Genomic DNA, 25,346 nt, shown 5'->3' with positions numbered 1-25,346 from the left:
GTCTCTATGTTTATGCATCGAGGTACTCGCTCACAGCAAATGCGGGTGCATAAGTGACCACATGCAGCAGTGTCGACATAAAAACTGCAGTGACCAGAGGAACGCTTTATGCACAAAAAAGAACCAGACAGTCAACCAAGTCAACCCTGCTATGCATTCCAGTTGGCAAGTGTGGCCAACTTAGTGGTTTTCGCTAAGCAACAATGGCTCCAGAACACACAGCCTATAGCTAGAAGAAGCAGCATGCTCGATGCACTGTAGTGCATTTTCGCAGGGTCACACATATTTACCATATTTAGAACAGTCCAGAGAAGATAATGGCAGCACCATGGGAGCCTTTGTCACCAGAAAAGTGCAAAGTAAAAAAACGTGCTTGTGCACATTTTATTTTCTAAGTACTCCTGGCGCTGCTCGAAAAATCATGTAGTCAACTCTGCCTTTTTTTCCACCGAAGTTGAGGCTGGTATAAATATTCTTGCTTGGCGCAAGAAAACAGAAACGTATGAAAAATGTGCAATATGCGCAGCTGTGTCACAAGGCTCACCAAATTCCTCCTCGGTGCGGCATCTATGCAGGTAGATCCAAAGCTTGCGGTTCACGTCGTACTTGACACAGGGGTCCTTCTCGTAGTGCAGCCGGTCCAGGGCTCCACTCACCACAGTGTGGATCTGGTGGGGGCAGGACATGTCATTTCAAGTGGGACCTTTAGTAATACACCAGCCTCAAAAAGGGGCCAATTCGCTTCAAGGTCTGAATGTGAAGGCAAGATACTAGAATATCACGTGAAGAATGGCAAACAGACTGAAGCATGCAACACACTGCTCACGCACAAAGGACACACAAGAAGAACACAAAGGATGCACAAAATGTACTCACAGTTATACACTGGACGAAGACGAACTAACAAGTGTCACAGAAGTGACCCTTGTGTGCTCTCTACTATAAACGTCATCTTTGTGGTAAAAACTTTTGGACGGCTTGTTCGAAATGATACTTTACTTAGCCGAACTTATGGCCAGTAACCGTAATGTCAAGTTACACTGGCACTGATAGCAGCGAACGGAGCGTCGGCCGTGGACCAACTGACAAGTGGTGATGAGCATCGGCATTTATAGATATGCTGCCAAATATTCCTGCGCTATCGCTAGCAACCACATATGTTCCAGAACAATCTGTAATGTTCGTGTTGTGCATGTGATCACATAAAAAGGTTCTAAGATTTTGCGGTTTGTGCAAGGCAGCACTCACACTTGCAATGCGGCGATACAAAAACATGGCAAAGGAGTGTGGCATTAGCACATTATGTTTTAACATAATTGCTGAAAAATATTGCTAAAATAAACTGAAGTTTACCACTACCAGCGTGAATGCCACCAACCTTGTACCTGACAATATTGCAAGTTGTTCAGTGATAACTGATTTCGGTATCATCTCTGAGCTTTAGAGTAATCTGGTCACTCTTTGTTTTAGAGCAAGGCTTGACTAGACCACCAACATTAACCTTGATTACAATCACAAATCTGGTTTACTAAAACTGCTTTTGGTTTTCAAATGCTGACAAGTTTCGACAAGACAGAGGCTTATTCTCATTCTTTGCTTCCATTGTCTGGTTTTATTATAGGAAAAACACATCCTCAGAAAGCTCTGAGTAATGTCCACAATACTGTTGCTCCAAAAAAATAATGTAATTTGTTTGTAATGCAACGTAACAAGAAACTCTCAATAAATAAGTTTTAAATAATGAAAAAAAAAAAACCAAGATTGCTTATTCTTAATATCAACCTCTTAATATTGTTGCGGCAGAGAGCATGAGAAAGCTCGCTCAGTAAGGGTAGAAAAGGCGTGCTCTTAATGCGGTGCCCCCCCCAAAAAAAAGAGGTATCCTATTTCAGAAGGTCGATCAGAGGACGAGCGATATCGGCATATTTCTTTACAAAGCGACGAAAATAGGAACATAAGCCCATGAAACTGCAGACACCTTTTGTCAGCGTAGGTATAAGAAAATCTCGCACAGCACGAACTTTCTCTGGATCAGGTTGGATTCCTATAGCATTTACGAGATATAGCATTTAGATGAATTCAGCAGAAGGGAGCAGAGTGAAACACAGAGAGGACAGTTTTGAGGCATTCCAGGTGACGTTCAAATAATGGGGAAAACACGATTACAGTGAAATCCCTTAATACATACCTGCCAAAGACGACGGCGTAACTTCGCACTAAGTGTACGACGCATTAAACACTAGCTACACATTCGCATCTCCTGGCATGCACCATCACCGCCACCAAAGGAAGAAACTCAGTACAGAGAAATCTCGGTATAACGAACTTCGGGGGTCCATGGCTATTTGTTCATTATCTTGAAGGGTCATTACAGTGAAAGCCAAAAAACTGCACGAACTCATGAACGCATAGCGCAGTGGGGTCGTGCGGGGACCCTGGGACGTAAGTGCCCAAATCCCTTGGTCTAATAAAGTTTTACCTCCTCCTCCTCCCAAAAATTAACCATAAATACTTATTTTCCGCTGACCAAAACGACTTAACTTTTTCTCGTTTTTCACGAGAAAAAACAAATGTACAAGTGAACACTAAACAATGCACGTTTACTTAAACAAGAGTGCGATATTTTTTTTTACGTGTCCAGCACTAACTTTGCAGCGCGAAGGCCTCCAGCTCGTCCGGTAGCGCGATCCACTTTTTCCCTTAGCGAAAACTGCTTCCGCTTTTTCGTGGCAAGCAGAGATGAACTCTGGACAACTTGCTCTGTGGACGCAATAAATGATCACCGAAAAGAGATGAACACTACTGACAAGGCCTCCTAGAGCACATGTACAAGTGACATAGATAAGACAAACCCAAAACGTCACGCCTGTCACACAGAACACCTGTTTACTACCACTGATATGGAGGTCAGTGTTTACTACCATGGCTGTCATCACCTTTTTCGAAGAAAAGAAACAGCTAAAAAAGAAAATTTCTCGCGCTTCATTTTCTGCTCCCTCGCTGTCTCATGTTTTCCGCGCCCATGCTTTCTGCTCTGTAACTCCCACTCTGCCTCGCTGACCTTGCCCTCCCGTGTTGCTCTTGCAGGTTTACAAGCGCTTAGTCAAGGACTAAGCGCTTGTAAACCTGCAGCGTCGGCGTTTCAACAAAAAGAAAGAAAAGGAAGTTGTTTCATTTTTTCCCCTCCTCTGCACCGTCGCGCGTCTTTCGAAAACGAAGGGATCCGTTCGCTGCGTCGTCTGCTCGCGTACTGCTACGGTGGTCGTGAAAGATTTCAGAACATGAATTCGTAGTACTGAGGCGTTGTTAATATAACGCAGGACTAAATTAGCGCTCATTATCCTGAAACGTTTGGTGTTCTGAATTACGTGGTAGTAAAATAATTTTACATTAAAACTATTAGCAGTCGGCGTGGGATTTTTTAAAAGTTCGTTATTCTGAAAGGTTCGTTATTCTAGGGTTCGTTCTACAGAGATTTCACTGTACCACATGAAATATTGCCTAAAGTGCCCACCGCAAAGCCATTTCTTTCTTTTTGCCAAAGTGCAGAAAAGTTTCCGACCCTTGCACAAACGCTCGATAGCACACAGTGGCGACACCGATGAGCATTTCGAAACTGCCGCGGGATCCGGGATATGCAGCGTGGCACAGTACCAAAATGGACACCCTTGCATCTCGAATACGACTTATCTGGTTGAGTGAAACGCATCAAGGTACGTTAAACTAAAAATGTCGTTGCATGCTTCACTTACAGCATACGCATCTTCCCTGTATGCCCAACTAAAAGTGTCTAATATAGCAGGTTTCTCAGTGCCCGCGATCTGTAACGTTACACTCCGCGACAGCGAGCTGCTTGCGTTTTTGTAAGGCGATGTGTGCTTGAACATGGTCCCGCAAAACGAAGTGGCAGCGATCAGCAGCCTAGTGCCTTCCAGTAGTTGCCTACTAAAAGTGTGCAGTAGGCCTAAAGTGACGGTACGCCACGCACATGCCTGAGCAGATAACAGAGGATGTTCACTGTGATAAGGCTTTTAGCCGGCGATAAGTCATACCACTGCGTTTGTTGCTGGTTGCCACCTAGCCTTCGTTTTTTCCCCAATGATTACTCACAATATCATCGTCGCACTCACGCGGAAGTCGAAATAACTCATCGGCAGATCTCCGCACTTATCAAAACATGATGGAAAACCATCCACGGCACATTGTTGCGTCTGCAAAATTCAGCGGAGCAGTAAACTTCTGTCGCGCAAAATGTTATCGCTGTACACAGTTAGTACCCACTAAATGGTAGGCATAGGCCGAACAGTATGGCTTAAGCGGTCCGCGAATGCATTAGTCTCTATAAGACTCGGTCGGGGATTTGTCACAGCCATGTTTTCACGGTTAGTATGCTTTAAGCGGGTACGCACTGACGAGATTTGACTGTACATCATTGAGGTAGCAGAGGCACGTTGACCACTTTAAGACACGCAAAAGGGAGTCATCATGCGCTCAAATGTAGCTGGTGCATTGCACAATCCGAAGGGCATGACTTTGATCTGGTACAGTCGAATCTTGATAATTTGAACTTGAAGTGGTCCGAAAATTTGTTTGAATTAAAGAAGTTTGAATTAATGAAAGCTAAATGAACGGAGGGCTCACCATGCAGTGACGCAAGCGCATTGAGCTAACACACGAGGGGGAAGTTTCAGACGACTTACATTTATTGACAAATCGCAGGACATCCGTCATTAATTGAAGTATTCGGTGATGCGCCTCTACACACGTTTGCTTTGCAGCGAGTAAAACAATTTCGCATGAAGTTTCCAAAGCATTTCTACTTCGTTTTCATCATTTTCCTGGCAAGAGAAGCTGCGCGCGGCAATGTCCAGCGCCGACACTCTCTAAAGACGACAACGATGACTGCATCTCCACTACTACCCTCTGCGCTGCGACTGCAGTGTGGCCAGCTGGTGACGAAAAGGGAGGAGCATCTCCTAGCGGAAAAAAGCACATTGGCATCTAAGAGAGACCCAACACTCCATGACAGCTTTTTTTTTTCCCTCTTTTTTTCTTTTGCGGGATCGGGTGTGGTGCTGAGAGATTTTGGGAGTGCGGTATGTAGGAATTAACCCTGGTGTGCTTGCGCGTTCGTATTACAGGGCCTTTTTGCCCATTGGAATACACACAGCTTTGACGGGACCTCAGCGTGAGTTTGAATCAACCGAAAGATCGAACTAAGCGTGTTCGAATTAATGACATTCGTCTGTAAAAACCATCTAGTGTGACAAAAGCAATTTTTTCCCGGTCCATCTCAAAGCTCATCTGCCAATAGCCTGAATGAAGATAAATTGAAGAAAAATAGTTAGATCTATGAAGGCAGTCAAGGGTATCATCTACGCGGGGCAGTGTATACACATCTTTTTTTGTTATCCGGTTGAGGTGACGGTAGTCGACGCAGAAGCCCCACGAGTTGTCTTTCTCCTTTACCAAGACTACAAACGATGCCCACGAACTAATAGATGGTTCAATGATATGTGGACTATAGTGCTTGGCCGGGCAATGTTGTGCGTTAGAACCATGTTGTTGAGTGGCAACACGACTTAGTCGCCATCTGGTATGGGGGGGATAGGGCGTCAGGAGAACAGGTGTAGCAACTTGTGGAGACAGGCGAGTGAATTAGCACGACATAAACGAGGTAATGCACAAGTTGCGGCGTCGGCAGAAAAGGCCAGATCCAGCTGTACAATACCTTCAGAGCAGTCAATGTGGGCTGCGTGCTTTAAAGGAAAGTCCATGCGCAGAATGAAGTCGTGTGGGCACTGTTCGAGTACAATAAATAGAATAGTGGTGTAGTGGCCACCGACGGCAACACCAGCTGTATACAGTCTGGCAACATCCCCGCCCCAGTGGTCTAGTGGCTAAGGTACTGGGCTGCTGACCCGCAATTGCGGGATCAAATCTTGGCTGCGGCGGCTGCATTTTCGATGCAAGCGAAAATTCTGTAGGCTCGTGTGCTCAGATTTGAGTGCACGCTAAAGAATCCCATGTGGTCGAAACTTCTATAGCCCTCCACTACGGCGTCGCTCATAATCATACTGTGGTTTTGGAACTCGACGGCCCTTAGCCTGTTCGAAGCGACGACACTCCTTGATGAAGTGACATGCCAACAAGATCACGTTGATCTAAGTCTTGCATTAACACATGTTAGTGAGTGGTGTACTCGGTCATCAATGACATTAAACGCTGACAAAACAATATTCCTACGTGTGACAAAACAATATTCCTACGTGTGACAAAAAAGAAACAGCCATTCACGTTTACCTACCACGTCCACGAAACTCCAGTACGGGAAGTAAATGAATATAAATACCTAGGAGTTACCATTACAAACACACTTTCTTGGTCCTCACATATAACAAATGTCTGTGCACCAGCTTCTTGTAAGCGTGGTTTTCTGAGGCACAAATTGAAAAAAGCCCCTTTGAAATTAAAAAATGCTCGCGTAAAAAGCGTGTATTTTGTCTAAACTAGAATATGCATCAGTGGTTAAGAACACTTTCAAAAGATATTTAAAAACTTGAAATGGTTCTAAGATGTGCTGTAAGTTTTATTTTTTCTAAGTTTAAATCAACTGGTTCTCCCACAAATTTAATGAAAGACAATGACACCCCTGTTCTCGAAGAATGCCGCAGAATGGCAAGCCTGAAATTTTCGCATTCCATTTATAATGGTAAGCTGAATATTTGTGTCCAAAAATACATAAAACTATTTTCCCCTCGCGCATCTAGGCATCGCCATATGTATAACCTGCTACCATACTCCACTCGGACTAACATCTTTAAAGATTCCTTCTTTCCCCGAACAATTATTCAATGAAATAGCTTACCACCTGATGTCATTTCATGTGATGACTTCGAGAAAGCGTTGCTCGGAGCATCCAAACCATGACATAGGTGCACCTTCTCCATATTTCTAGTGCTTGTTATAATGTCTGTGCTTTGTTCTCATGCAATATCACTCCTTCGGATTTTTAGTCTTCAGTATTCATAATACTTCAGGTGTTTCTATATATATAAATTTGACTGTGCATGTGTGTAAATTATTTTTCTTCGTGCTTTAAGACATCACTCCATTTCTGCCATTATTTATTCTTATATATAGGTTGCTGTATTTTTCTTACATTTCTTGTATCATCCATTTTGTATTCTTGCAAATTTGTTTATTGCAATAATTTTTCTCGATGTTTGCGTATATTGTTTATTGTAATGTTCTCCCTCTGCCTGGTCATCTGTGATTGCAGTATTTTCTAAATAAATTTCATCCACTGTTGCAGCCGTCGGGTTGCCCAAGTGTACAACAGATTGCAGCTAATTCGCCATGAGCTTGAAGCCATGTCTCCGGTTACACCTGTCCATTCTGAATTTAGGGACAAGATGCCCTTTCTTTCCCTTATTCAAGCAGTTGTTCAGCAAGAAATTGCAAGCTTGGGCTTGCCGTCACTCTGTACGGTCTGGCATGTAACATTTACCAGGTTTCCCGGGCCACTCACACTCATACGCCACTATTTCGCCCACCACGCCGCCACCCAGCCAAGTGGTGCACCGCGAATGATAGATGACAGTCTTTGCACATAAGTAGATTATAGGCATCCTCGGCAATACATTTTAAGATGTGGCCGATCTTGTTTGCCTCGGTCATGCTGTCGTCAGCTTTGTGGCAGAGAGATAGCACGTCTTGTATATAGACGACATAGGACTCTGTCGAAGTTATGGTGACCCCGCTACTAACTGCAGCGGACGATCACCGCGGGTTCACGCTTAGCGAGCCACAGGGCCGCTACTCCGTTTACTCGCGTGTAGCGCACCGCTCCGCGCGCGCTCAACTAATAAGGCGTTTAGCGCGGCGCGGCAAACAGACAGTGTTCTAATGCAAAACACAACACTTTATTGCCACTGGCGGCAGCCCGAACAACAGTACAACGTCCGCTCCCGGGACGTGGGTAGCAAAGGCACCCGCACGCGGACGTTCACAATAAGGCGAAAACCGCGAGCACGTCGCAGCTGGCAATGGCGAGCTTTGACACGCCGGTCGGGAAAAGGTCCCTCGCGGCTATGCTGCGCACTCTCACGATGGCCACTGGGCCTGGTCGCGAGTGTTAGGGCAAACCTCGTACGCGTAGGCCTACGGCAAGTGCGGCTCGTTGTGGTACGACCACTTCAAGCACTAGGCACCGCTGTGGGCTTAGCGTACGCTACCGAAGCTAGCACTCAAGTAAACACGCCTGCCGAGGTGCCCAAGGCCACCCCAGGCAGGCTACAGTCCGGCGATTACCAAAGGGGACGCGGACGAAGGAAAACACATGCTTACCCGGCGCCGACCAACGGAAAAGAGAGCGCTCCCCCGGCGCGCGCGTACCGCGTGCCGTGCCCGCACGTGGCGCCATCTATCGCCACGTGGTGTTAACAGAGCGGGAAAGCAAAAGGGTGTGGCCGTGTGGCGGAATGCCCGCGAAATAGTCGCGGGCGCGCCTCAGATCCCCACATCCTCCTCTCCTTAATTCACCCTATATACCGGTCTGCAAAGGCAGCCGGTCGTCGCCCATACATACAAAGGCGTCATGTGATGGGCAACAGCTAGCCTCAGCCTCGCTCTGCAACTGCTGCTGAAGGAAAAAAAAATAAAACAACACAGAATACACATGAGAGAGACAAAAAAACATATATTTTGCCTGCTGCAGCGTTCTTAGGGGGAGGGAGGGGCTCCGCTGTGCTTTATAGTTCCAAAAGACGGTCGACGTCCATGGTAGCGACGCCGTCCATAGGTGGTCCGTCGGTGGCTGCGGGCGGTGGCTGCGGGCGATGGCAGCCCTGACAGTAGTGCCGCGAAATGGGGGTCCTCCCCCATTCGCTGTCGGCACAGGGCCGCCAGGTCCGTGTTCGAGCGCAGGCTCAGCGGGGCTGGATCCGGCACCTTCCTCTCGGTGGCCCTCCCCTCGGCGGCCGCCTTTGTCCGCGCCACGTGCATGGCACCCTTGTAGTGGCACTTGAAGTGCACGGTTACGCGGCACGTGGCGCAGAACCCCACCGCTGCATCGGTGGGTAGTTGGGTGCCTCCGGCTGCTTTCTTGCCCTCCGCCAGCGTGCAGCCACGGAATGGCCACGGGACACGGTCCAGCGGCAGGTCGCGCCGAACACGCCGCTGTGTTTTCCACGGTGCGTCGCTCACGAAATAGCGCAGGACCTCCTGCCCCTCCTGCCGCGCCCACGTGGCCACGCTCCGCCCTGGTGTTTTGGGGACCGGTGGCGGTGCCGATGTTGTTGATCCCCGCCGCCGGGACGCCCGCCTGGTGGACTTGGGTGGTGCCGAGGCGGAAGGTTCTGGCCGCCGAGGCGCCCGCCGTGTGGGTTTCTGGCTGGAGGGCATGTCGCTGAAATACCTGTGACCACGACGACCGGCACCAGAACAAGAATGGCGCACCGCTGACAGTCTCCGGCTTCCCCCCGTCGCCCCACCGACAACCAGCGCCACCTATGTTGACGTAAGGGTCATTGACCCGGTTTTTCCCCTCTCCGCACCACACAGACACACACACCTGCACCACCAGAGTGTGCTTCGTCTCGTCGATGTTGACGACAGCCCTGCGAGTCCGACGAACGCCGCCTCGGTGAAGGTTCGGATGGACCTCACTGCGACAGCCGGCCCTTCTGCTGGAATAATGGTCACCAAATCCATTGGCTGCGAGGCGTCCTGCGGCGTCGATCGAGTCGTGCACAGCGTCTGCGACAGCTGGCCTCGTGCAGGAGCCTCGTGCAGGTCTCCGAACACCTCCAGAGTCCAAAGTGGTGTAGGGGTCGGTGACTTCCTAATTGTCGCCACACGCACACACACACACGCACACACACCTCCGATGGTCGGGTCTCTCCAAACGCGCTCCGAAGGGAAGCACAGAGTGTCATTTGTCCCTCTTCCCACGCTAAAGCACCAATTCACAATCCCCTCCTCTAGCGAGAAGAAAAAAAAAAAAGAAAACACGAAAAAAAAAACATCAAGTAAACAACAACACTAAAATGAAAATCAGCAGCAGTAACTGGGTGGAACAGACTTCTTTGCAAGCACTGGCTGTAAAGAAGTTAGCTAACTGAGACTAGAAAGTAAAAATGAGGGCCTTCGGTTGCGGAAATAAGCCCGCCGTCCGGCGCGAAATCACTAAGGTGACCGCTTCCTCAGATTATACCGGTGCGTGGTCCGAATGCGGTCCGCCGCGCTGGGTGTGCGCCGTTGCTTGCGCGAAGAGCCACTGGGCGCTGGCGCAGGCTCGTCAGACCTTGACGCAAAGGCTTTCAGGTCTGCGATGTGGGCACGGCTGAGTTTTCCCGAAAGCGGGTCTTTCAGCAAGTACGCGAGTGGAGTCCAAGCTTTTTCCACTCGGTACGAACTAAGCCACTTTGGAGCGAGCGAAGTTGAGAAACCCTTGCTCGCGTCGCTAAGGGCGTGGTTGCGCTTCAGGACGAGGTCACCCACCTTAAATGAAAGGTGGCGACGTTTTCGGTCGTACTGGGCCTTTTGCTCGGCCCTGGCCGATGCCAAACTCTGCCTCGCTCTACTGATAGCTCGACAAAGCCTGTCCCAAAGTGTGGAAGCGTAGGCAGAACAGTCTGCCGATTCTTCCTCGTCTTCGAGCTGGCATTGCATAACACTGGTCACCGGATTTGCCAACTCCCTTCCGAAATTAAGGAAGGCGGGAGAGAAACCAGTAGAGCGACTCTCGGAGGTTCGGATTGCAAACGCGAGTTCACTCAAATGGTCTGCCCAGTCCCTTTGACTTTCGGCAAAGGCCGCCAACATCGGTTTGAGCGTACGATTGGTTCGCTCCGTCAAATTGGACTGGGGACGGTAGGGCGAAGTGGTGCAGTGATCTATTCCTAGGGAACGGCACGTATAACCAAACACCCGAGCGGTGAAATACGACGCATTGTCCGTGATCAATCTTTTCGGAAAGCCGAACCGACAAAACACTTCTTGTAGCCTCTCTAGCACCGCTCGCGCTGTCACTTTCCGCAGCGGAAACAGCTCCACCCATTTGGAAAAATGATCAACAACTACCATCAGATGTATGAACCCCTGCTTACTCCTGGGGAACGGCCCCATTAGATCGCAGGTGGCTACTTGCCACGGACGCTCACTGACAATCAGTTTCATCAAGCCGGGCGGCTTGCCACCCCTTGATTTCACCGTTTGACAGACGTGGCAGGAACGGCAATAACAAAAAAATGTCACGCTTTACGCCAAGCCAAGTCACAACCTTGCTCAGTTTCGCAAAACTTTAGAGCCACTCAGGTGACCGGCAATGGGCTCGTCGTGAGAGGCTCGCAGCAGTGCGGCTCTCAGACTTTTGGGCATAACCACCTTAAACGGGTCTATGGACTCGTCGTCAGTGGCTATATACTTCAGCAGGAGCCCGTCATGGTCCAGCAAAATGAATCCACCGGGGACTCAGCGACACACGCTGTTTCAGCCCCCTAATCGCGCCATCCGCCGAACAAGCAGCGTAACGGCGCGCCTCTCAAAACGGTTTAACGGCGCCCGCCGCAAAGCAAGCAGCGTATACGGCGCTCCGTCCCTCCGAGACTCGAAACGGATCACTCTGCTGAGCCTTCAGTAGCTCTTTGCTGTTGACGGTTGGTTTGCCATCATCGCTGGTCCGGACGTCAATGGTTGATTTGCCATCGTAGAGGCAGGCACATGACGTCCACTGTGAAATTCCGTACTGGTACCCCGCACTTTCACTAAATGTAACACGAAGGCACTAGACACACGAACGCAGAGCTGGTATATTACGGCCAATGTAGCTACCTTCGTGTTACAATATCATGAAAACTAGAACCATGAGGCAATAATTAAAAAGATGCGTTTCCACCACGGGAACAATATTAAAAACAAATTTTCAATGCACTACATTCTTGTCAGCTAGCACATTTCAAAACGATAACTGCATTAACTTAAGGAGATAAAATTTACAAACATAAAATTTTTACAGTGTGGAGACATTGAACTTTTTAAAAAAAGACTTCTTATGCCACTTTGTTCCTATTTATGTTCACTGCAGTAGTAATATTTTTTGACAATCACGTTGCTGCGAACAGGCGACGAGGATGGCACCTTGGCATAGACGTTCCACTCCTTTTCCTTGAAGCGCCAGAATAGAGACTGGTTGGTTGTGCAGAGTCGACACTTGCGACACTGTTCGAACACGAAAAAAGAAGTGCGCTACCTGTTTGTGTGGTGTATGACATGATTGCGCTCATGTTGTGTACTATGCGTGTTTTTTCGTAGGTCTTTTTTTCGCGTTCATTGCGCGTGTTGTGAGCTTGTTTTTCCTTCTCAATCATGCATTTAGTGAACAAATGAATTTTATTTTTTGGCTACCTAAATCTAAACAAACAAGATTTGCACTGATCTCTGGTGGAACGTGGCAGCAGCTGCATACCTGCTGGTCACTGGCCTCAGCCAGGTACTGGGAGTCCTTGAGCAGCTCACAGATGTCGGCACGTGTTCCCTCACCGTTGGGCAGGCGAGCAGCTGCATCCCGCACTGCACAACAACCATGTCATGACAGTGATGTGTGTCCAGCATAGTCATTTTCATTCAGAGTAGTCTTGCAAGAGTGAAAGAGAGGTCATTAATGCATACTGAATGACCATGATATTTGATGAGTTAGCGCACAAAAGGACACCACCACGCACACACACATCTATGCAAACACAAGTGCTAGCGCTTGGGTGATTTTATGTGGGCTGCTTCATAAAATATTATCAGAGGTAAAAAAAAATGATGTGACAAAAAAACAAAAAAAACAACGAAAATATCAAACTTTTACTAGAAGATGACTGTTCCGATAAACATAATTTATTTCACACATCTTTAAAGGAGTCTTGCAACACTTCTTCACTACCGCAAAACTCGCACCCAAACACAAGTGCTGGAAGGATGGCATGGGGAAAGAAAATGAGTGCCTTGAGCTTTTTTGTTTTCCTTCAAATACGCAACATTTTGTGCAAACAAATCATGGCCTCTTGCGATAGCCTCAGTAACGGCTGTGCATGCCATGCTCAAATCAATCAATGGCCGCTACGATGGCTGTGATGAGTGATTTTCGAGCTTGAAGCGTCATTTGTGTAAAGAGGAAAGAGCAATTTCTAGCTGGCTTTGATAATTTTTTGTGAATTCTAGGCTGCGTGTGTAATATTTGGCTTGCAAGTTCTTGGGAGCGTCGATTACTGACTGGTAGCATCTTCTGACATTGATCACAAAGTGTTGCAGGGGGCCTTTGAGCAGTTGGCTCCATTTTCGGAGGATGGCCAGTGCACGGCAGCGGCCTTTTTTCTGTTCTTTCCCCTCTCCACAAAGCTCTATAATTTATCCTACCTGAAAGCATTGGTCATACTGGTTCTAGAAACTTCAGCAGACGCAGTGAATGGCTTAGATTGTTGGGATGCACATGTTTGGTGCATCAAAGGGGCCCCGCAATACTTTTTGAGCTTGGTCGCAAAACGCTGCCGATCGATAGTCGAGGCTTCCCAGAACACGCAAGCCATATATTATGGGATAGCACACGGCCTGGAATTCGCAATAAATTATGAAAGTCAGCTAAAAATTGCCCTCTCTTCTCTCGACAAATGACGCTACAAGCTCGAAGATCACTCGTCACAGCTGTTGTATTGGCCATTGATTGATTTGAGCAGGATAGCAAACGGCCTGGAATTCACAATAAATTATGAAAGTCAGCTAAAAATTGCCCTCTCTTCTCTCGACAAATGACGCTACAAGCTCGAAGATCACTCGTCACAGCTGTTGTATTGGCCATTGATTGATTTGAGCAGGATAGCACACGGCCTGGAATTCGCAATAAATTATGAAAGTCAGCTCAAAATTGCCCTCTCTTCTCTCGACAAATGACGCTACAAGCTCGAAGATCACTCGTCACAGCTGTTGTATTGGCCATTGATTGATTTGAGCAGGATAGCACATGGCCTGGAATTCGCAATAAATTATGAAAGTCAGCTGAAAATTGCCCTCTCTTCTCTCGACAAATGACGCTACAAGCTCAAAGATCACTCGTCACAGCTGTTGTATTGGCCATTGATTGATTTGAGCAGGATAGCACACGGCCTGGAATTCACAATAAATTATGAAAGTCAGCTCAAAATTGCCCTCTCTTCTCTCGACAAATGATGCTACAAGCTCAAAAATCACTCGTCATAGCTGTTGTATTGGCCATTGGTTGATTTGAGCATGGCGCGCTCAGTCGTTACTGGGACCATCATAAGAGGCCACGACTTGTCCACGGGCGGCCGCACGATCGCACTGACAAGTCACGCATTAGCTAAAAAAAGGGGGGGGGGGAGGATAGAAAAAGTTCTCAAGGTCACAAGGCGCACGTGATGTATTTTCTTTTTCCATGTCATTTCTCTCCCATTGTTATTTTTTTATTTATAACATACTGCTGACCTATACTGCAGGAAGGGCACTGGTTTTTCATACAAAACAAAAAGTGTAAGGTCTTTTGAGCCTCGTGGCACATGCGTGTTTTGCACATAGGCGGCATTTAGGGTTCACAATCATCAAGCAGTAGGTGGCGTTGTGCTTGTGAGCCTTTATCACCATTATCATCATCATTATCATCACCAGCAGTGATGTCTGGCGGCAAGGCGGTCTGGCAAGACATGAGAAAAGATTGGCGAGGCTCTTTGGTGCGTGGCGGCTGGCGCTGATGGCTGTCTCCTGATGAGGTCCTGCGGGGTGCGGCGACTATGGGCCATACAACGTGGGTCCCCACATGGTACGGCTGGGACGCCTTCACATGACTTAGGGTTTGTTTCTTATGTTCATTGAGTGTATTAGAATATTGTATAAGGTTGTGTACTTAGCGTGTTGATCACTAGGGATGCATTTGATTCGGTTTATGATATAGTCAATGTAAAAGTAAGTTAAATGTGTAGTTTTAGTTGTGGGGTCTCGACGAGGCGAGCGCGTGCCATGCCACGCTCTTGGAGTGAACGGACAAAGTAGACACGGTCGGTACAAAGCAAACAACATACATTTATTTAACTAATTTAAAATGACGATATCGTCCGCCGAATGACACATCAACTGATATCAATACGCTAGGACACCCTTACACACACACACAGACACTCCAAAACAAACCCAATAACATGACAAACACACAACACGACAAACACGCTAACACACCCAAGGCGGCGGCATCGCCAACGCTTGACTTACTACGAGGGCCCCCGACGCGCAGGCCCGCGGTGCCCCACACCGAGGACCCACACTAGAGACAACCTTTCGCAGCAGCCGCCACGCGCAGAAGAGGCTCGCTCACTCTCGCTCGCCACCAAGGCCTGCCTTCCGCCAGGGGTCACCGCCGGTGCTACCACTCTACCAACAGTGGTACTCAACGCGAACAGGCCATCCATCGTACGGCGGTTATTACCCCCGAAAAACGGCTTCTGTGCGAGACACATGCGCTACACAACGCAAACAACTTTACAGGTGGTGTCAGCACCCCCACGTAGTTTAGTTCGACCATGTTGGCTGTGTCTGTGTGTTTTGAGAGTGGCGTTCTCATTTCAAGACCCCACAAAGTCCAATACAAAATATCAACACAGTTAGACTAGACAACACACAAAACCTCGAACATAATGCAGAAGGAACCCTAATATTTAAACAAGAAATACCACATAATACCAATATAAAGATAATAAGAATCTGATGTAAGAAATACGGTGGCACAAAAATGAGACATGGGTGATGAGCTGATTTAGAAAGGTTCATTGGTGCAGTGCCACTAGAACAAATATTTGTAAGCATCCGTCCTTGCAAAATGAGGGGTTAAAGGCATGTGTGTGATCATGATGTGTACGCCTCGTGGACAGAGGGGACGCATATAATGAGGGGTCTATGGACAATTCCCGATTAATTAATTATTGCAGAAAGCTGAAGCAAAGGATCTGGCGGCGTGTTTCAAGCAGCGGAATGTCATTTTCTATCATGTGGGAGAATCGGTGCGCTGGATTCTCTCTATTATTTTAATGTTGTGTTCAGTGTATGGGTCCCATGTGATAAAAGCGTACAGTAATTTGGGTCGAATGAATGTCATATAACTAAGTAATTTAATAGTGGCAAGTGAATTTCGAAGCTCGTGTTTTAGGAAGCAAAGTTTACAGAAAGCATAGCAACAAATATCGTGTTGACTTGCGTAGTAAACGCAACCCCAACTTCAGTCATAAGAATTTAAATTTTTTGCCCCCCCCCTCCCCCCCCGCATCGTAAGAAGCGCACCCCCTACATTCATTCGATGCAGTCCCGCCAACCGACACCTGGCACCTTCTCACGCATTGGATCTCCTGCGTTTATTATTATTAATATCATTATGAGCTCGCTCTCTCCACTCCTTCATCCTTTGTCGCGTGTCGTATTGTTTTCCTTTCTATCTGTGAGCGGCAGGTCCCCCGTCTTATCTGTGCGCCACAGTGTGGTTCACGAACGGTGCGACTGTAGAGACATTGAGCTGATAAGCACACAGCAAGCGAAGGTCACGAAACTGCCTGCGCCAACCGATGCAGGCAGTTTGAAAAAGCTCGATCACGTGCACGCGATTTTTGAGTGGTGACAACAATATTTGCTGTCGCGAAGGGTCGTTCGTCACTATCGCGTGGCAAATTTCTGGAGAATCAGAAAAAAACGCATGCCGTCATAAAAAAATCGTGACGATTTCCACAACACAGTAGCACCCCCTATTCTTTCTTTGCTTGTTATCCGCGTGTAGAGGAACTTTTCGTTTTGAAGCAAGGAGTCAGCTATATTTTGTCATTAATCTTGTTATCAATGGTGTGTTTTGATGCTTTGGGTGTAGCTTGCTGCAATGTTGGCTACTTGCTACAATGTTAATGGCGTCGTCACGGTCGTCGTGCGAGGTTACCACGAAATTGGCAAAGTGCGTCGTGGCGCACGCTTCTGATAATGATGATGTTTGAAGTTTTGTGGCGCAAGGGCCGTTTCACGGCCAAAGAGCGCCAGTTCATGTTACTAAGAGTATGGACAATGATTGTGATAAGCGGCTGTATAAAGGCCATAAAATTCCTCGCGGTAAGGCGGGTAAAAACATACAAGTAATAAAATCATGACCATGCCGTGAAAGGTGTGTGTGGTGAGGATAGATGACAAGAGTTGGTGATTATAAAAAACGATGGTGGATATGAATGGCATTAGCACAAGTGCCTCACTGATTCATACCTTTGCGTCCAAGGGCCGTGAGGCAAGTGCTTTCTTGTGTAACCGCCGCAGCAAAAACCTCTCTAGAGAGGTCGTGCTACGGAATGCCCGGGTGTATGATATGAAAATTATTAATTTCTTTTAAAAATGCTAGCAATAATTTATGACTAAAAAGCGGTTCCCTACCGACGAACATTGCAGGGTGTAAAGGTATATGCTGTCGGTAGGGTAATGGAAAATGTCGTTTTCTTAGAGTTTCTAAGTGTTTGCACTGGATTAATATGTGAAGGACTGTCAATGCCTCTCCACATCTGTCACACAATGGTGGATCACCACCGGACAAAAGATGCGTGTGTGTCGTGTATATGTGTCCTATCCTGAGTCTTGTTAGTGTTACCTCTGTTAGACGTGATTTTGATACTGGTGGCCAATGGCCAAGGTGTGGCTTGATAACGTGTAGTTTGTTTTGTGTGTGTGTATCCCACTTGCTCTGCCAGTAGTCCCTGAGTTTTCGTTTGAGAGACGGCTTAAGATCAAGGGCCGGGATTGATGTCGGTGTAATGGCAGTGCTTTCGTGGGCGGATGCAGCAAGCTGATCCGCCATCACGTTGCCTTGAATCTCACGGTGCCCTGGCACCCAGCACACAACAACATGTCTGTTGAGTGTGTGGAGGGTACATAAAATGGAGTAAAGTGAAACTAGGACAGGGTTTTTTTGTTTTTTAAGACTGTGCAGAGCCGTTACCACACTGAGGGAGTCTGTATAAATTACTGCTTTTTGTATTTGTGATTGTTTGATGTGTTTAGCTGCCACAAGTATCGCGTAAGCTTCCGCTGTGAAGATACTTGTGCCTGGGTGTAGAGGGCCAGCATCCGAAAAGGAAGGGCCAACAGCAGCGTAGGACACAGAGGAGTTAGACTTAGAGGCATCTGTAAAAAACTCAGGACGTGTGTATTTGTGTTGAAGTTCCAAGAAGTATGTTCGAATATGGGCAATAGGCGCATGTTTAGTAACTTCTAAAAAAGACACATCGCAATCTATCGTCTGCCACTGCCACGGTGGTGGGTATGCTACAGGAGCCATTAAACTGTGTTCGAGTGACACTCCAGTGTCCTCAGCTAAACCCTTCAGGCGAACTGAGAAGGGCTGCCTCATTGAAGGCCTGTTTTGAAAAAGAATGGAGCTCGACAAGTCATTAATAGTAGAGTATGAGGGGTGCCTCTTGTCTGCTTTCACCTTAAGGAAATATACAAAGGACATGTAGGTTCTTTGCAGATGAAGCGACCACTCATTTGACTCAACGTAAAGGCTTTCTACGGGGCTGGTGCGAAAAGCACCCGTAGAAAGGCGGATGCCCGAATGGTGCACGGGATCCAGCATCTTCAAAGCACTTTGAGTCGCTGACTGATAAATAATGGCCCCATAATCTAAGTGGGTGCGAATAAGGCTTCTATACAGGTTCATGAGGCATTTCCTGTCACTACCCCACGTAGTACGTGACAACACTTTTATAACATTCATGGCTTTTAAACATTTTGTTTTTAAATACTTTATGTGGGGTACGAAGGTCAACTTGTTGTCCAAGATTAAGCCTAAGAATTTATGCTCAGCTTTGACGGACAGTTGTTGCCCGTTCAGTTGAATGTCAGGCTCCGAGTGCACGCCTCTCTTTCGAGAGAACAAGACACACGTGCTTTTTTGTGGGTTAAGTCGAAATCCGTTTTCATCTGGCCATTTGGAGACCTTATTTAAACCCAGCTGCACCTGCCGCTCACACATGGCCAAGTTGCATGACTTGAAGCCAAGCTGGACGTCGTCGACATATGTACAATAGAACATATTGCAGGGAATGGACAAGTGCAAAGAATTCATTTTAATAATAAAAAGTGTGCAACTAAGCACACCACCTTGTGGCACGCCTGTTTCTTGGACAAATGTTTGGGAGAGCACACTGCCCAGACGGACACGGAAAGTCCGGTTTGACAGGTAACTTTCGATTATATGAAACATTCTTCCGCGCACACCAAGGTGGGACAGGTCTCTTAGAATTCCGAAACGCCATGTTGTATCATAAGCCTTTTCGATATCGAGGAACACAGAGAGAAAATATTGTTTATGGACGAACGCGTCTCTGATCTGTGCCTCGATACGAATTAGGTGGTCTGTGGTGGATCTACTTTCTCGAAACCCGCACTGAAATGGGTCGAGCAAATTATTTGTTTCAAGAAAATGTACAAGTCGGCAGTTTATCATTTTTTCAAAGACTTTGCACAAGCAGCTTGTAAGTGCTATAGGCCTATAACTCGAGGGTAAAGAAGGGTCCTTGCCCTCTTTCAAAATGGGAATAACAATAGCCTCTTTCCAGGAGGTAGGAATAGTGCCAGAAGACCAGATAGCATTGTACAAACAAAGTAAGGTTTTTCGGGTTTCGTTTGGTAGGTTTTTTAACATTTCATACATCACACGGCCAGAACCTGGGGCAGAAGTACTGCAGGAGTTTAGAGATGTTCGGAGCTCAGCTAGACTGAAAGCTTGGTTATATGCCTCGTATCTGGTGGATTTGTGTTCGAGTTTCTGCTTTTCAATTCTTGTTCTGTATTTTTGGAAGGTGTCAGTATAGTGGGATGAGCTGGATACCTGTTCGAAGTGTGCACCGAGGAAGTTTGCCTGATCTTCCAAGGTATCACCCTGAGTGTTTACGAGTGGAAGTGTGTGTACTTGTTTCCCTGCTATCCTACCGACCATGCTCCAGACTTTAGCCTCCTGTGTGTATGAATTAACCCCTGATAAAAACTTCTGCCAGCTTTCTCTTCTGGCTTGCCGACGCGTTCTCCTGCCTTGAGACTTTATTTTCTTGAAGGTTTCAAGATTTTCGGCTGTCGGTGAGTTCCGAAGCAACCTCCAAGCTCTGTTTTGCTGTTTGCGCGCGTTTCGGCACTCAGAGCTCCACCATGGCACACTTCGTTTTCCAGGGTGTCCATTTGTTTGTGGGATGCATTTTGTTGCAGCATCAATCAAAAACGCTGTGAAGTAGTTCACAGCGCCATCAATGTTCAGAGTACAGATGTCATTCCAACCTAGACAAGCGATAGTATGAAACTGTTCCCAGTCGGCTCTGTTTATGAGCCACTTGGGAACACGTGGTGGACACTCGGTTACTGTCGTTGTGTTCAAAACTACGGGGAAGTGGTCACTTCCGTACAGATTACTGACGACTTTCCACTGGAGTAGAGGCACAAGAGATGGAGATACTATGCTCAGGTCTATGGAGGAGTAGGTGTTATTAGCGAGGTTATAATAGGTTGGTTCTTTTCGATTTAGGAGACACGCGCTCGACGAGATAAGGAACTGTTCGATCAGTCGACCTCGCGCGTCATACCGAGAGTCACCCCATAGCCTGCTATGCGCATTAAAGTCTCCAAGGAGAACATAAGGCTCCGGAAGTTCATCAATTAGAGAGTGTAAATCGCGTTTTTGCAGCTGATAGCTAGGAGGAATGTAAATAGTGCAGATTGTGATCAGCTTATCAAAGAGAACCGCTCGAACAGCCACTGCCTCAAGGGGTGTTTGGAGTTGTAAGTGTGTGCATGCAATTCCTTGATTCACTATGATGGCAACACCTCCGGCTGATGTCATGCCATCATCACGGTCCTTTCGAAAAATAACGTATTTGCGAAGAAAATTTGTGTGTTTTGAATTAAGGTGTGTTTCTTGTACACACAGCACTTTTGGTGAGTGTTCGTGTAGGAGTTCTTGGATGTCGTCAAGGTTTCTGAGAAGGCCCCTGACGTTCCAATGTATAATTTGTGTTTCCATATTGGAAGTAAAGTAGTGCTGTGTGTACGTTAAGGGAGTGACTTGTTTAAGCTGAAAGGTCGAGCTCAAGTAACAGGGCTATTATCAGGCCCTGTTATTAGCTTTTTGGTTTTCTTGGCGCGCTCCAGAGAGCCGCGCCGCTCTTTTGGCACCAGAGGTGCCGCCGTATCCATTGCCTCCTCAGAGGCACTGGATGCCCGCTCATGCGAGCTGGTTTTTCGAAGCTTGGGCCTCGCCTGGCGAGGTGAGGCCTTGAGACCCGAGGACCCTGGAGTCCCTGGTCTCTGTTCAATAGTAGGCGGAGTAGACTCAACTACTGCCGCCTTGGGGGCAGGCGCCACAGCCAATGGCTCGCTCTGCGCAGGCCGAAGGAGTGGCGAGGGCTGGTGCGACACTGCCCCCTGGCGCGCCGCATCAGCATATGTAGGGCCATAAAATGGCGAGACTCTTTTTCTTGCTTCTTTAAATGTAATGTTTTCTTTTATCTTTAAAGTGATGATTTCTTTTTCTTTTTTCCAGAAAGAACAAGAACGTGAGTACGCGGCATGATTACCGCCACAGTTTACACAGTGTGCAGGTGCTTCGCAGTTGTCGGACGCATGGCCCACGACTCCACACATAGCACAAGTTTTCTGGCCACGACAGCTTTGCGAGCCGTGGCCATATCTCTGACAATGGAAGCAACGGCGTGGGTTGGGAATATATGGCCTCACAGATGTCTTTGTGTACCCAGTCTGAATTGTTTCCGGCAAATCGCTCGAAGCAAAGGTCAGTACTAAGTGTTTTGTTGGTATTTCCTTTTGATCTCTTCTTATCTTAATACGCTGTACGTTTGTCACATTCTCGCTCTTCCATCCTTCAAGAAGTTCAGCTTCGGTCAGGTCAAGCAAATCTGCGTCCGAAACGACCCCGCGAGATGAGTTCATAGACCTGTGTGGCGTAATACTGATGGGTGTGTCTCCAAACGTTGTGAGGGTGTTCAATTTATCGAATTGGTCTTTGTCACGTATTTCAAGGAGTAGATCTCCACTGGCCATTTTGGTAACCTTGTACCCGGCACCGAGAGTTTCGGTTAAGCATCTAGAAACCACGAAGGGGGATACAGTTCTGGCTTGCTTGTTAGTTTTTTCGCAGTGTATAACGTGGAAATGAGGAAACATTTGTCTTGGCCGGGTGAAAAAATTGATGTCTTCGGTGCGTACCCGCTTTGAGGAGGCACGATCACTGAGTAAAGGGAATGCTTTATGCATGCTAATTGTATGTTGTTCAGTAGCGTTGGCGGCCACCCACCACGGAGCCCAACGAGGGGACGCTACAAGTTTGCGGATGCTGAAACCTGCAGACGCCAGCCGTACAACGCCACTATAACCCAATGCGCCTAGACCAAGGTAGGCTATTTGCACAGGGTTAACCCTTGCCGCCAGGAAAATTGGAAGTAAACAGAAGAGAGAAGTAGACAGGAAAGCTAAAAAAGTAAGAAAGACGAAGATGTAGGGAGAGAGAGATAGGAAAAGGCGACTGCCGATTTCCCCTGGGTGGGTCAGCCCAGGGGTGCCGTCTACGTGAAGCCGGGGCCAAAGGGGTGTGTTGCCTCTGCCGGGGGGCCTTAAAGGTCCAATCACCCAGCGTCGGCTCAACCCCCAGGATCCCCTTTTCCCCGGACACGGCAAAGCCACGCACGGCTAGGCGTGGGAGGGAGTCAAAACTCCCCCGTTAGCTCGGGTCCGTGGGGGCGCACGCTTCTGGGCGTCCCTTGAGATCACAGCAGATACCACTGTCGCGGTTAAACGATCGCGAGAAAAGATAGCCACAACACGCTTTTATAGCGTATACAGGCGGCCTGGGGACAGCTTGCAGAAAATACCGCCATCAGCCATCGAAAATGAGTAAAGTGAAACAAAGAAACTGTTGCCAAACATTGTATGCGTATGTCAATTGGGAAAGGCTAAGCAACCTAAATTTTTTTTACTTTACCGCATTGTTTGCTCCTCTCGAAGAAGTTTTAATAAAATTTACACCACATAATAAAAACAACCCCCAACTTTGCCCCGATTTTTCGAGAAAAAGAAGTGAGTTCATTATGCGAGTAAATACGGTATTACTAATATGTGTTTTCTACGATAAATTGTTCATGAAGGTTACACCTAAGTATTTGTAATTTTCAGCTTCCCTTCGAGGTGAAGCAGCCAGTGCGTAGGTATATTTTAGTCCGATTTTCCTGCACGTTATACAAAGACTTACTCTTTTCTCCTTGTTTAAAGCCATGGCTGACCTGCCATGGCTGACCTGTCACATCAATTTTGTATGTTCTGCAAACTTATTTTTCAAGGTCTGTTCGGTAATGCACTGTAGAAATTTTTCAGAATAAAACACAATTGTCTGCAAACAATCGTACCAGTGTACATGGTGTAACAACAGCAACAATATAAAGTAAAAACAATACCAGGATGCTGCCCTGTGTGCATGTTACTAGGAGACAGCTAAAGTTGACACCTCAATAGCGACAAACCTAATCTAAAAGATAGGCCGCTATTCAAGAAATTATAATGTTTTGAAGATTGTATTAGATCTCTAGGCTTCTGAATAAGTTTATAATGAACTACTCAGTCCTTACTGAAATCTAAAAATGAGCATCCACTTGACCATTATTATTAACATTTTGCAAATGTATGAATTACAGTTAACAGCTGTATTGTAGTGAAATAACCTTTTCAGTTGGCGATAATATGCTCAATTAGTTTGCAGCAAAAGAAGGTTAATAATATTGCTCAATAGTCTTCTACAGATAAACGATGGCCTCTTTTAAAAACAGGCACTTTCGAGCAATCCTTCACTACAATCGATAACAAGGAAGCTCGGAACAGTATAAAAATAAACCTACCAATAACTTTCGCACATTTCTTCAGAAACGTATTTCGCTGTTTTTGAATTCAAAAGCATTGACACAATACCATTGTATGCAATAAAGTCTACTTTGTGCGTCTCAAAAACAGTTGAATGAAGCGTGTTACCCTCGTCCGAGTGAAAAAAAATGCTGTGGAAGTAGTTGTTTAGGTATTGTTTAAGTGTTGAGTGATTTAATTTAAATTTTTTACACTAATTCAAGCACCATTATTTCATTGACAGGTCTCCTATTTTCGCTTAAGTATCCTCAAAATATTTCCGGTGCATTTTTAATGAAGCCAGTAAGTACCATTTTCCTAGAAAACACTCAATGTCCTCAAATCGTACAGTCCTCCTCGCACATTCATGGACGACCTTGGTATTTACTGAGGACGACACGAGCTGGAAATGTCTTTCCCAGTGCGTTTCGAGAACAACAATTTATTCTAAAAAAAGTCCTTCCCTGGATCTTTTGGGGATAACAAAAACAATTCCTTGTATACTGTATTTGTTAGTTCCCGTAATTTATGTTTACAGTATTCAATATTCTATCTCTACTCATTTTTCTTTTTTTCCAAAGTATCTGGTTTTTGTTGTTTTTTGTATTTAGCTCGCTTTCATTATTTTGTATAATCTTGTTTTTACATTGTATAAGCGTACAAAGATTTGTTTCATGTGTCCGTTCCCCTATGTAATACCCCTTCGGGGGCCCTTAGGTGTATTATGAAATAAATAAATAAATGCACTGAGCACTTGATAAGTCCTTCCCAGGATCTTTTGGTAATGACAAAAACAATGCACTGAGCACTTGATATAATGACTCGAGTTCTTTGCGGTAGATGCACATCACATATGTTAAAATTTTCTCTGCACGTTCATTTCATACACTCATACAGTTATTGCATATATTAGCCTCGCTGCTTACATTTTGGTTCAAAACTTTGATACTACAGTCGATACCAGATATAATGTCCCATCGATTATAACAACCATATTTCAATGCACTTATTATTTTCCTATGCTACCCTTCGAGACAGAGCCCACATACAGTAAACATTTTTTCAGAGCCTCCTACTTTCACAATGAACAATTCAGACACGGTTGCAGTAAATACATGGTGTACACAAAGCAAAAAAAAAATGTTTAAAACGGCATTTTAATGGATGTGATTGGTGCTCGCTCGCGTGTACCCCGCTGCAGATTACTCGTGACGAAGATATCATACATCGCGGTGAGCACTGCATGTCATGTAGATTTCGGACGTTGTGAGGAGGTCGCTCATTTTCCAAACGTTCATCGGCAGAACAGAAGTGAGGAAAAAAAATTTTAGAAGAGAAATAGGAGGTAGCATGAAGACTTACGGCCAGCTTTCCCACAACAAACT

General features: G+C 46.5%; 1 protein-coding gene across 9 annotated transcripts in view; it reads right to left on the bottom strand.

Moving 5' to 3' along the window:
* LOC119172487 (nuclear factor related to kappa-B-binding protein) overlaps window positions 1-25,346 on the bottom strand; it is a 608,836-nt gene that overhangs the window by 154,452 nt on the left and 429,038 nt on the right. For all 9 annotated transcript variants that reach the window (XM_075891782.1, XM_037423606.2, XM_075891784.1 and 6 more), the window contains 2 exons: window positions 12,470-12,573; window positions 545-668 (listed from right to left, as the gene is read on the bottom strand). In XM_075891782.1, the coding sequence (XP_075747897.1) occupies window positions 545-668; window positions 12,470-12,573 (228 nt within the window). The remainder of the gene's footprint in view (window positions 1-544; window positions 669-12,469; window positions 12,574-25,346) is intronic.

Source organism: Rhipicephalus microplus, chromosome 4 (genome assembly GCF_043290135.1).
Source record: "Rhipicephalus microplus isolate Deutch F79 chromosome 4, USDA_Rmic, whole genome shotgun sequence".
Lineage (NCBI taxonomy): Eukaryota > Metazoa > Arthropoda > Arachnida > Ixodida > Ixodidae > Rhipicephalus > Rhipicephalus microplus.
The sequence above is the reverse complement of the archived record's forward strand: the minus strand, read 5'-3'. Positions and strand labels throughout refer to the sequence as shown.